Source organism: Lithobates pipiens, unplaced genomic scaffold (assembly GCF_037356315.1).
Source record: "Lithobates pipiens isolate NorthernLeopardFrog02 unplaced genomic scaffold, aLitPip1_a1.2 Scaffold_22, whole genome shotgun sequence".
Taxonomy (NCBI): Eukaryota; Metazoa; Chordata; class Amphibia; order Anura; family Ranidae; genus Lithobates; species Lithobates pipiens.
Window position 1 is genome coordinate 41,661,175 of NW_027507784.1, and position 13,751 is coordinate 41,674,925.

Here is a 13,751-nt window from a genome sequence, read left to right on the forward strand (position 1 = left end):
AGATCCGTGGCCATTCTAGCGTCCGCCTCCTTTTCTCTAGTGGCCTCACAGAAGCAGGAGCGACAGACGAGCTTGTCTGGCAAAGCTGGGGCACCGCATACCCAGCAGGCATTTGGTGCAGGACGGGCATGGCGACTTTGATGCGAAGGAGATTTCCTACGTTTTGACTGGCTACGGTGCGTGTGGCTATGCCGTGAATGGCTATGCCGTCGGTGGCGTGAAGGGGATCTTGAGCGGCTTCTATGCGATCTTCTACTTGAAGTATGGCTGGATCTCCTTCCCTGTCTCGAACTTGCCGTTCTTGACTCAGCTGGGCTGCCGAAAGAAAAAAAAGGGCAGCACTAAGCGTCCAGCACTCTTTTGATCTCCCCTTCAATACGTACCTACTGGAAAAGCCTCTTACCTAACTTGCTGATGGTGGTCTGCGTGGGCAGTGGACTCCATAAGGAAAGGGTACAGGACAGTCTAGAAACGTAAGAAGGAACGCATAAGCAGGAAGGGACTACTATGATTCGTACCGAGAAAAAACACACATTTTTTTTTTTTTTTTTAAGATAAAATCGCTAAGAATGCATAGAAAAATACATTGAAATTTAATAAAAATAAATTAAATATTTAACTACAATTATTAAAATAATATTAAACATAAGCAAAAACAGTTAAAACAATATAAGAAATCCCACAGGGACTTACCTTAGAAGAAACCGAATTTTAGGGATGCAGAACAGTTCTTTCCATTAGCAGCAGCCATCAATAGAAACTTCATAGAACTTCACACAGGAGCACTGTGTTTTTTAAAAAATGGCGCCATACCGCCGCTGTGTGACGCTCCGCGCATGCGCAGAAGCGATACGAGCGCTCCAGCGCCATTTTAGAAGAGGGAAACCTTAGTAAAGTATAGGAGGAAAAAATCTCAGTACAGGGCATGCGCAGAACGGCGGAACGAACGGCCGACAAGAGGGATAACAGGTGCCAGCAGACCTGTACCCTCCGCTGCAGCCACTCCTGAAGCCCATCCAGAAAAACCAGGTACAAAGTAAATTTAACCACAGGAGGGAAACTTAGGGGTACTATGTACAAAAAGGCATAAAGAAATGGAAAGGAGAGAAAGAGGAATCCACTGCAAAATAAGCTTCTTTAAAGCTTGTAAAATGCCAGGCAGGAAAAGATATCAACGCCCCTTGAGACCACCAGAGCGGGGGGCTCCCTCCATAGAAGCTCCTTTAGAGACTGTACAGGAGGGACTTCCAAACAGGAGAGGCTTGAACCTGCTGGGGCGAATGCGGTAGAGGCTTGATTCATCTGTAACATGGAAGCGCGTCCGACCAACCTGTCAGGTGAGGATAAAAAAGAGAATGCAGCGGGAGGTCTCCCCTTCAAATTTATAGCTATCCAATCCTGTCAGGTTGTGGGGGGCGGAGTCACAACCCAGTGTGTGCTGCCATGAAGGCGTCAGGAAAAATAGTTTTCAAAATTTTTTACAAATAAATATCTGAAAAGTGTGGGGAGTACATTTGTATTGCGCCCCCCTGAGTTAATACTTTGTAGAACCGCCTTTCTCTGCAATTACAGCTGCAAGTCTTTTTGGGGATGTCTCTACAAACCAGTTCTGCACATCTAGAGAGGGACATTTTTGCCTATTCTTCTCTGCAAAATAGCTTAAGCTCTGTCAGATTGGATGGAGACCGTCTGTGAACAGAAATTTTAAAGTCTTGCCACAAATTCTCAATTGGATTTAGGCCTGGACTTTGACTGGGCCATTCTAACACATGTTTAGGCTTTCATCTAAACCATTCTATTGTAGCTCTGGCTGTATGTTTAGGGTCCTTGTCCTGCTTGAAGGTGAACCTTCAGGCTTTACTCTAAAATTGCCCTGTATTTGGCTCCATCCAACTTCCCATCAACTCTGACCAGCTTCCCTGTCCCTGCTGAAGAAAAGCATCCCCACAACATGATACTACCACCACCATGTTTGACGGTAGGATGGTGTGTTCAGGGTGATGTGCAGTGTCAATTTTCCGCCACACATACCGCTTTGCTTTTAGGCCAAAAATTTCAATTTTGGCCTCATCTTACCAGAGCACCTTCTTCCAAATGTTTCTTGTGTCCCCAACATGGCTTCTTGAAAAACTGCAAACGGGACTTCATATGGCTTTCTTTCCACTATGGCTTTCTTCTTGCCACTCTTCCATAAAGGTCAGATTTATGAAATAGTTGTCTTGTGGACAGATTCTCCCACCTGAGATGTGGATCTCTGCAGCTCCCCCTGAGTTACCATGGACCTCTTGGCTGCTTCTCTGATGAATGCTCTCCTTGCCCAGCCTGTCAGTTTAGGTGGACGGCCATGTCTTGGTAGGTTTGCAGTCGTGCCATACTCTTTCCATTCTCAGATCATGGATTGTACAGAGCTCCATGAGATGTTCAAAGCATGGTATATATTTTTATAACCTAACCCTGCTTTAAACTTCTCCACAACTTTATCACTGACCTGTCTGGTGTGTTCGTTGGCCTTCATGACGCTGTTTGTTCACCATAGTTCTCTAACAAACCTCTGAAGGCTTCACAGAACAGCTGTGTTTATACTGAGATTAAATTACACACAGGTAGACTCTATGTACTAATTTGGTGACTTCCGAAGGCAATTGGTTCCAATAGATTTAGTTAGGGGTATCAAAAGCCAAGTTTTCCATACCCAATAGAGAGGATTAGAGTACAATGAAGAGAGAGAGAAGAGTAATGCACAGCTGAAGATCATGGGAATGGAACAGTGAAAATAAATGAGATAAGGTTTGGGCTTTTCTGCCCTTGTTCCCCCACCCACTTCCTTTCCTTCCTATCACCTTGTCCAGTGCACTCCATCTATTCATCCCACTGAGAGTACAGAGAAAGCACACTAACTGGAAGTCCAAGGAGGCCACACTTTATCATATTTCCAAGGACAACCCCTGTTTATATAGGTAATCTTATACATAGTTAGGGCCGCATCCACCATGGCCTCCCAGGAAGACACCCCAGGGGGAGTTGACGAGGTCCATTTTAACAAGATTTTTTTTTTGGCATATTACAAAAGATAGGAGATCAGTCATTTAGAATGGTGAGAGCGTTGGTCATCCTCCATACCTAGTAGGACTAAGCCCTTGTACACACGGTCGGAGATTCTGACAACCAAATCCGTCTGATTTTTTTCCATCGGATCTTGTCCGAAACTGTTGCATACACACGGTCGGACATAGTTGTCGAAAAATCCGATCTTTCAGAACGTGATGAAGTAATTTCGTTACGATGGGACTACGTTCAGGCTAGTAGCCAATAGCTTTGATGTAGGAATTTGATCTGAGCATGCGTGGAATTCTCTACACATGATCGGAGTATGTCCTATCGGACCAGTTTGTCGAAAATATTTCCAGCAAGTTGGAAAATTTGGTCCAACGAATATTCCGACGGAAACAGTCCTATGCATACCACATACAGTCGGAATATCCGACAAAACGGTCCGATAGGACACATTCCGACAGAATCTCCGACCGTGTGTACAAGGGCTAAGACCCCATACACACTATTAGATTTTCTGCAGATTTTTGTCTTCAGATTTACCAAAACCATGTATTGCAAGGGCTTGGCTGATTGCATAGAAATTGAAACTCTTAAGATTTCCCTCTCACGGGAAGAAGGTGGATGGCTCTTTCCCTCTCACGTGTGGATTGGATTTAATTTGAATCAAATAATAGACTTTTTTCATATTATAAATTCTTTGGATTTTTTCATATTATAAATTCTTTGGACTTTTTCACAATATTTGATTTCTTTGGTTTATCATATTTTTTCATTATTTCATGTAAGCGTGGTGCAGTCTGGGAAGCACTACGGAATGTTATTTAATTTTGACACTTATACATTATTGTCACATCACTAAGTGGTTTTAATATATTTTTTTCTTTTATATAGCGCTACACTATAATTTAACATTTGGAATTTATTCACTATTGTATATCCTTGTGATCGTGTTAGCAGCTCCTTTTTGTATATAACTTCTGGGGATAGCGCAGTGTTGATTGTCATTGACAGTTTTTTTTGGATAAACTCTTAAGATTTGACCTTAAGCCCCTGTACACACGGTTGGACATTCCGACAACAAAATCCGTCAGATTTTGTCCAACGGATTTTGTCCGAAACTGGTGTTGCATACACACGGTCGGACAAAGTTGTCGGAAAATCCGATCGTTCATAACGTTATGACGTTATTTAGTTACGACGGGAATACGTTCAGGCTAGTAGCCAATAGCTTTGGTCTCGTAATTTGATCTGAGCATGCGTGGCACTTTGTCCGATCGGAATTGTCTACAAACGATCAGACAAAGTCCGATCAGATCATGTTGTCGGAAAATATTTATATCCAGCTCTCAAACTTTGTTGGTCGGATAGTCCAACGGAAAAAGTCAGATGAAGCCCACACACGGTCAGATTATCCGAAAACGCGGTCCGATCAGACATTTTCCATCGGAATGTCCGACCATGTGTACAAGGGCTAAGAGTTTTGATATTATATGGTTTCGGTAAATATGGTTTTGGTAAATCTGAAGACAATTATCTGCAGAAAATATAATAGTGTGTATGGGGCTTTATTCCGGGGAGGTAGAGACAACTGAAACCTAAGATTATTCTCTGTGAAATTATAGGACCAATATGACATAATGAGAGGGCATTCTCAAAACATGAAAGTATGATTCAATGGACTCCAGGGGCAACTAGGGTCTCGATCCAGGTACATTCTGTGGAGTCTCAAAGGAGTGTAATATACCCCGTGTAAAAATATGAAATTAATTATGAATTTGAATAATGCTGATGATCTGATCTCTTTGATCCCTCAACAGTCAAGCAAAGCAATCTACTAAGCTCCGCACCATTTCTACAAATTGGAGGATATAAATCGGTCAGCGCTACACCTGGAGAAAACATTAGCCTGATGTGTAGATTCCACACGGATCCCTCCATGGAGCTGACCATGTTAGACATACGCTGGTCCAAGGACGGTGTCCCCATGTGGGTCTTCAACAAAGACTCCCAGGAGGATGATTCCAAGTTGGAAGAACTTTCTAGAGGAAACGCGAGCTTGAAGTTGACTTCCGTCCAGATGACAGACAGCGGGAGGTACACCTGCACCATCAGATACCGCTCAATGGAGCGTCGCTTACTCACTATTGTTAATGTGAAAGGTAGGTGATAGCTCCATTAAGGTCGGTTTATCCAAAACCGAGTAGAGTCATCCACAAGTTTCTCTCACATAGAGCCCAGCGGGAGAGATGCCTCTGCCATAGTTCAGTTTTTAGCCACCTTCAGCTGTTGTTTGCTTCAGTTCCTCCTGTTACATTCCCAACAATATAAATAAAATAAAAGGAGGGTGGGAAACCCCTCATAATGGGTACTGCGGGTGTGCAGGTCAAGAATCTCAGCACAGGGATGGTGGGAACACCTTATAATGGACACAGCAAGAGTGCAAACCTGGGAACTCAGCACAGGGATGGTGGGGACCCCTCATAATGGGCACAGCAAGAGTGCAAACCTGGGAACTCAGCACAGGGATGGTGGGAACACCTTATAATGGACACAGCAAGAGTGCAAACCTGGGAACTCAGCACAGGGATGGTGGGGAACACCTCATGATGGGCATAACAGGTAGACAGGCCCAGGAACTCAGCACGTGGGTCGTGGGAACCCCTCATAATGGGCACAGCAGGTGTACAGCCCTGAGAACTCAGCACAGGGTTGGTGGGAACACCTCATAAGGGGTACAGTGAGTGTGCAGATCCAGAAACACAACACAGGGATGTGGGAACTCCTCATAATGGGCATAGCAAGAGTGCACACCTGGGAACTCAGCACAGGGATGGTGGGAACCCCTCGTAAAAAGAGTACAGTGGGTGTGCTGATCCAGAAACTCAGCACAGGGATGGTGGGAACCCCTCATAATGGGAATAGGAGTTGTACAGACTTAGGCCGCATACACACGAGAGGATTGTCCATCCAACTTAGTCCGCTGAAACGTGTTTCAGCGGACAATCCGCTCGTGTGTGGGCTTCAGCGGACTTTTTCAGCGGACAGTCTGGCGGACTAAGTCTTTCGGAATTTCCGTAAGACAGTCCGTCCAAACTTGATTTCAGCGGACAATCCGTTCGTGAGTAGGCTAGTTCGACGGACTAAGTATGGCGCATGCTCAGAAAGGATTTACACGGCGAAAGGTTGCATTGCAGTGTATTGGACGTCGTATTTCTAGTCCCGTCGTACGTGCCGTACACGTCATCGCGCAAGCTTTCGGCGGACTGTCTGTTCATCGTATGTGGTCAAGTCCGTTCATTCAAAATTAGGACGGACTGTCTGTCGGATTGTCTGACGAACTTAGTTGGGCAGACAATCCTCCGGTGTGTACGCGGCCTTAGAAATTCAGGAGAGGGATGGTGGAAACCCTCATAATGGATGCGGCAGGCATTCAAACCTGGGAACACAGCACAGGAATGGTGTAAACCTCAAATAAAGGGTACAGCAGGTAAGCAGACCCAAGAACTCACTAACCTTTCTTAACTACATTCACAATGAATATAAAAAATGGCAGAGGTTCCACTTTAACCACATCAACACCACCATATAGTAAAAATGCCGGAGAGGTGGCTTTCTTTTCTTTCATAAACGGCACTGCAGAAAACACACACGGGGCAGTGTGCCCTTTCAAAGTATGTTTGTGCCTTATCATCTCTGTGACGGCCAATCACATTACATTTGTGATCAAACACCTATATTTGGAAGCCCCCCTCCTTCCTCTTCTGGCAATTCTTAATGTAAGTAATGCTGCTCCCGCTCACCACCAACTAAATGGGGGGATGCCGAGTAGCAAGGGGGTACACTGAGTACAAGGCATATTGACCTGGCATTTTAGGGCTTCGAAAATGCAATCAAAACATCTTTTTTTGTTTTTCAAAAATGTTTTTCCCCTTATACAGTTGTGATCATAAGTTTACATACCCTGGCAGAATTCATGATTTCTTGGTCATTTTTTCAGAGAATATGAATGGATAACACAAAAAGTTTTCTTTCTCTCATGATTGTGATTAGTAGTGTTTGGCTGAAGCCATTTATTATCAGTCTACTGTGTTTACTCTTTTTAAATCACAATGGCAACAGAAACTAACCAAATTACCCTGATCAAAAGTTTACACACCCCAGTTCTTAATACCGTGTATTGCCCCCTTTAACATCAATGACAGCTTGAAGTGTTTTGTGGTATTTGTGGATGAGGCTCTTTATCTTCTCAGATGGTAAAGCTGCCCATTCCTCTTGGCAAAAAGCCTCCAGTTCATGTAAATTCTTGGGCTGTCTTGCATGAACGGCACATATGAGATCTCCCCAGAGGGGCTCAATGATATTGAGGTCAGAAGCCTGAGATGGCCACTCCAGAACCTTCACTTTATTCTGCTGTAGCCAATGACAGGTGGACTTGGCCTTGTGATTTGGATCATTGTCATGTTGGAAGGTCCAAGTACGTCCCATGCGCAGCTTCCTGGCTGATGAATGCAAATGTTCCTCCAGTATTTATTGATAACATACTGCATTTATCTTGCCATCAATTTTGACCAAATGTCCTGTGTCTTTGTAGCTCACACATCCCCAAAACATCAGCGATCCCCCTCCGTGTTTCACAGTAGGAATGGTGAACCTTTCATCATAGGTCTTGTTGACTCCTCTCCAAATGTAGTGTTTATGACTGTGGCCAAAAAGCTATATTTTGGTCTCATCACTCCAAATGACTTTGTGCCAGAAGGTTTGAGGCTTTGTGCTGTTTGGCGTATTGTAAGCGGGATACTTTGTTGCATTTGCATAGTAATGGTTTTCTTCTGGCGACTTGATCATGCAGCCCATCTTTCTTCAAGTGCCTCCTTATTTTGCATCTTAAAATAGCCCCACCACATGTTTTCAGAGAGTCCTGTATTTATATATTTATGTACCTGAAGTTTTTTGTGGGTTTTTCTTTGCATCCCAAACAATTTTCCTGGTAGTTGTGGCTGATATTTTAGTTGGTCTACCTGACCGTGGTTTGGTTTCAACAGAACCCCTCATTTTCCACTTCTTGATTAGAGTTTGAACACTGCTGATTGGCATTCTCAATTCCTTGGATATCTTTTTAGATCCCTTTCCTGTTTTGTACAGTTCAACTACCTTTTCTGGCAGATCCTTTGACAATTCTATTTCTTTCCCCATGACTCAGAATCCAGAAATGTCAGTGCAGCACTGGATGAAAGATGCAAGGGTATGTCAGGAGTCCAGAAACTCATTGACCTTTTATACACACACAATATACACACACACAGGAGGCTGTTTTTTTATGTGTGGGGAGTAGCTTTCTTGCTGCCCCTCTCCAAAGTGCCACCCTAGGCCTGGGCCTTGTTGGCCTAGGCCAGGGATCCTCAAACTATGGCCCTCCAGCTGTTGCGGAACTACAGATCCCATAAGGTATTGTAAAACTCTGACATTCACAGACATGACTAGGCATGATGGGATTTGTAGTTCCTGAACAACTGGAGGGCCACAGTTTGAAGACCCCTGGCATAGACCAAGATACAGCATTGTCACAGTCCATGCCTACATAAAATTCTCCATCACAGTCCACCCCTACATGAAAGTCTCCATTACAGTCCACCCCTACATGACAGTCTCCATTACAGTCCACCCCTACATGACAGTCTCCATTACAGTCCACCCCTACATGACAGTCTCCATTACAGTCCACCCCTACATGACAGTCTCCATTACAGTCCACCCCTACATGACAGTCTCCATTACAGTCCACCCCTACATGACAGTCTCCATTACAGTCCACCCCTACATGACAGTCTCCATTACAGTCCACCCCTACATGACAGTCTCCATTACAGTCCACTCCTACATGAAAGCCTCCATCACAGTCCACTCCTACATGAAAGCCTCCATCACAGTCCACTCCTACATGAAAGTCTCCATTACAGTCCACCCCTAAATGAAAGTCTCCATCACAGTCCACTCCTATATGAAAGCCTCCATTACAGTCCACCCCTACATGAAAGTTTCCATCACAGTCCACCCCTACATGACGGTCTCCATTACAGTCCACCCCTTTATGAAAGTCTCCATCTCAGTCCACTCCTACATGAAAGTCTCCATCACAGTCCACTCCTACATGAAAGCCTCCATTGCAGTCCACCCGTATATGAAAGTCTCCATTACAGTCCACCCCTACATGAAAGTCTCCATTACAGTCCACTCCTACATGAAAGTTTCCATCACAGTCCACCCCTACATGAAAGTCTCCATCACAATCCACCCCTACATGAAAGTCTCCATTACAGTCCACTCCTACATGAAAGTTTCCATCACAGTCCACCCCTACATGAAAGTCTCCATCACAATCCACCCCTACATGAAAGTCTCCATTACAGTCCACTCCTACATGAAAGTTTCCATCACAGTCCACTCCTACATGAAAGTCTCCATCACAGTCCACTCCTACATGAAAGCCTCCATTGCAGTCCACCCCTATATGAAAGTCTCCATTACAGTCCACCCCTACATGAAAGTCTCCATCACAGCCCACTCCTATATGAAAGCCTCCATTATAGTCCACTCCTACACGAAAGTCTCCATTACAGTCCATCCCTACATGAAGGTCTCCATTACAGTCCACTCCTATATGAAAGCCTACATCACAGTTCACCCCTACATGAAAGTCTCCATTACAGTCCACTTCTACATGAAAGTTTCCATCACAGTCCACCCCTACATGAAAGTCTCCATCACAATCCACCCCTACATGAAAGTCTCCATTGCAGTCCACCCCTATATGAAAGTCTCCATTACAGTCCACCCCTACATGAAAGTCACCATCACAGCCCACTCCTATATGAAAGCCTCCATTATAGTCCACTCCTACATGAAAGTCTCCATTACAGTCCATCCCTACATGAAGGTCTCCATTACAGTCCACTCCTATATGAAAGCCTACATCACAGTTCACCCCTACATGAAAGCCTCCATTACAGTCCACTCCTACATGAAAGTCTCCATCACAGTCCACCCCTACATGAAAGTCTCCATCACAGTCCACTCCTACATGAAAGACCTCTAGCCTATACACCCCCCCCCCCCCCCTTCTATCCTGAATTCCAGAGACCAGTCCATACACAACTAATTGCTTATTATTTCTTTGTACAGAAGAATTGGACCCTTTGACAAAGCCAGACTCTCCAAAATCAGCACCAACAATCGGCAGCACTGATAAATACAGGAAAGAAAAAGTTGGAATGGTTGTCGGAGTGGTAGTCGTTGCAAACTGCCTGGTCTTTTTCATCTACTTTTTTATTGCACTTTAATTTTATTTTACCCACAATGCTATACAGCTGCTGTTGTTTTGGAATTAGAGCAGAATTGCAATATAGGAGTTTACTTTTAGGTAAACGTCGACGCGGCTTTGTTTATAAATAAAGTCACGTCAGACCTCACAGTTGGTTGATTTTTGACAAAAAGTATCTAAGTGGTTAGCATTGCTGCCTAGCAGCTTAAGGGTCGTTAGTTCAAATCCCAACCATGGAACTACCTGCTTGGAGTTTTTATCTCTTCCAGTAACAATTGCCCCCCCTGCAACAAAATGCCCCCACAACAACAATAGATTCACCTCAGAAACAATAGCTTCTCACCAGCAACAATAGCTCTCCTAGAAGCCAGGAGCAATAGATACCTCCTTCAACAGTAGATCCCTCTGGGCATCAATTAGCCCCCCAGCAACATAAGACCCCTTTAACAACAATAGACAGCTTCCTCAACAATAAATGTTCCCAGCAACAAAAAATCCCCCAGTAGGCCACCATCAATAGACTCTCCAGCACACCCCAGCACCCCTTGTCATTGCATACATTTAATGCTGGAGGTGCCGCAACTGCGTTCCCCTTGAAAAAATTGTAAATTGCCCTAGTATGTGTATGTATGAATCTGAGTTAGGGACCTTAGATTGTAAGCTTGAGGACAGGGACTGATGTGAATGTACAAAATATATATACTGTATAAAGCACTGCGTAATATATAACCGCTATATATAATTATATATATTGTATATTGTAATATATAATTACAGGTATCTAACAAAATGCTAAAAATTCTAAAATAACAAGCTAAAGATACATAGTAGGCAAAATCTTGCATATTGAATGTATGTTGTGACAGACTGGCGTCTGTCACAATTATATATAAAAAACAAAACAAAAAAAAACACCAAAACAAAATAAAAACAAAACACTTACCAATCTCGCAAATCCTTGCTGGTCTCAAAAGTATTCTAAAAAATGCCACAAATTCAAAAAAAACATTGCTACAGCTATAAGGCTATAGAAGAGCCTCAGAATTCTGACTTTGAAACTCAAAATTCAAACTTTTAATTTCAGAATTCTGACTTTGAAACTCAGAATTCTGACTTTGAAACTCAGAATTCTGACTTTGAAACTCAGAATCATTACTTTTAATCTCAGAATTCTGACTTTGAAACTCAGAATTCTGACTTTTAATCTCAGAATTCTGACTTTGAAACTCATAATTCTGACTTTTAATCTCAGAATTCTGATTTTCAAACTCAGAATTTAGTAAAAAAATGTTTTGTTTTGTTTTTACTTTAAGTTTTGCATTCATTGGGGGTCTTTCACAATTAGCAATAAAAAGAAGAAAAAAAAAATCACCTACCAGTCATGTAAATCCTTGCTGGTCTTAAAAGTACACCATGATATGCCACAAACACTAAAGAAATAAGTCTTGCCACAGCTACATGGCAGCTCAATTTTTGCATACCAGATGAGTGAAAGTTTTTGATTTCAGAATTGAATTATTCTTCGTTACAGTGACTGGGGTCTGTCACAATTATAAAAAAAAAATCAACAAAACAAAACAAAAAAAAATAATCACCAAATCCACTTGCCAGTCATGAAAATCCTTGCTAGTAAAATTAAAATTATTCTAGAAAATGCCACAAATTCTAAAACAAAAACCATTGCTACAGCTACATGGCAGGTCTGTTCTTGCATACTGACTGTTTTTGATTTTAGAATTACATTTTTCTTTATTGTATTTTGCACACAGTGGGGATCTGTCACAATTAGCAATAAAAAGAAAAAAAAAAAATCACAAAAAATCACCTACCAATCATGCAAATCCTTGCTAGTCTTAAAAGTAAAAGTATCTTAAAAGTATGCCAAAATATGCCACAAACTGTAAAAAAAAATGCCACAAAATTTTAAAAAACTAAATTCTTACATTGTTTGCTAATTTTTGAATACAATAAAGAACATAAAATAATTTTTTTTTTTTTTTAATTTATGGCAATTTGTTTTTTTATTGTATTCAAAAATTAGCAAAAAAAAAGAACATCACATACCAATCATTGGTGTATCCACATTCTCTTGACAAGGGGGATCATTTTTGCCGCATCATGGCCGCGACATGTCTACACCCTCATACGGCTGCCTTTGCAGCTTGGGTGAAGAGGGTGATAAAAATGCAGCTCAACCACCTGTCTTTACCAGTCCTCCACACAGGTCTTCACCTTTTTAAATATTACATTATGATTCTTGATTCATTTTCCCCAGATGTCAATCTTTAGTGCTATCATTCTTTCCATTTGACGCTGCTTAATAGGCCTCATGCATGCTGGTCGTTATGAAAACACCAGTAGCGTTAGCGCTAGAAAGTTGTAGCTGCATAATGAGTTTTGCAGCGTTTTTGTAGTAGCCTTTGCGTTTTTAGCGCTTTTTAGCAAAACTATATTCCCACAAAAACTTATGGCTCACAAAACACTCATAAATGCAGAATAGCCGTGTTTTTCTGCATTTTTCAATGTTAGAGCGTTTTTACAGCTGAAAACTCCTCTTCAATCTTACTAGTACTTGGGGTTGGGGGGGGGGGGGGTTCCAGCCAGAAAACACCCCTGTCAAAAAATGCTGATAACAGTCTGTGTGAGCATGGACACATAGGAAACATGGAGGGGTGTTTACTGACTGCAGAAAAGGCAAAAAACAGCAGCTGTAAAAAGGTCAGTATGCATGAGGCCAAAAACTATAATCAACTCTAGGTGGCTGTGTTTTTCTTTCCCTTTTTTTTTTTTATAAGTCAAGTTTTTATGTTTTATAGTAACAAAAATTTTGTTGAATGGTAAAAATATAGAAAAATATAGAAAAAAAATTAAGTAAAGCGTGCAAATATAAAAACAAAAGGGTTTGTGTGCATTTATTTAAATATTATAAATTGTCGTATGCATTGGATATTCAGTAGTTAATGGTGAAGAGTGAAAAGTAAATAAGTAATTAACAAAAAAATTGTAAAAATAATGACTACAATAAAATTGTGCCTTTGTGATAAAAGTGTTTATTTTTATTGAGTATTGATTCTATTTGAATAATTGATTGATTAGATTTTTTTTTTTTTTTTAAATAATTGATAAGGGGAATTTTCAGCAGTTGGATGGGTTATGAAGAAATGACAGTCCAAAGGTTGTTGGTCATCATTCCTGGGATAAAGCAGCTTTAGGGGCGCTCAATGTTAGTACTGAGAAATCGAGTTGCCTCTAGGCACACCTAAATTTTCAAGCTCTGGGAGAATCAGAAGGAAAAAAAATGGACTCACAATTACTTATGTTATGATGATGTTTTATCTTCAGAGATGTGGTACTTCCATGGGTGCAAAGTTGATGCCCA

The 13,751-nt window shown here is 41.9% G+C and overlaps 1 protein-coding gene across 2 annotated transcripts in view; it reads left to right on the forward strand.

Moving 5' to 3' along the window:
• Positions 1 to 10,520, forward strand: part of LOC143923667 (contactin-1-like) — a 31,329-nt gene extending 20,809 nt beyond the window's left edge. Inside the window, exons 4-5 of one of the 2 annotated variants that reach the window (XM_077447476.1) lie at positions 4,872 to 5,213; positions 10,234 to 10,520. In XM_077447476.1, the coding sequence (XP_077303602.1) occupies positions 4,872 to 5,213; positions 10,234 to 10,391 (500 nt within the window). In that variant the 3' untranslated portion in view covers positions 10,392 to 10,520. The remainder of the gene's footprint in view (positions 1 to 4,871; positions 5,214 to 10,233) is intronic. The other variant, XM_077447477.1, reaches the window with a different exon arrangement.
• The last annotated feature ends 3,231 nt before the right edge of the window (positions 10,521 to 13,751 follow it).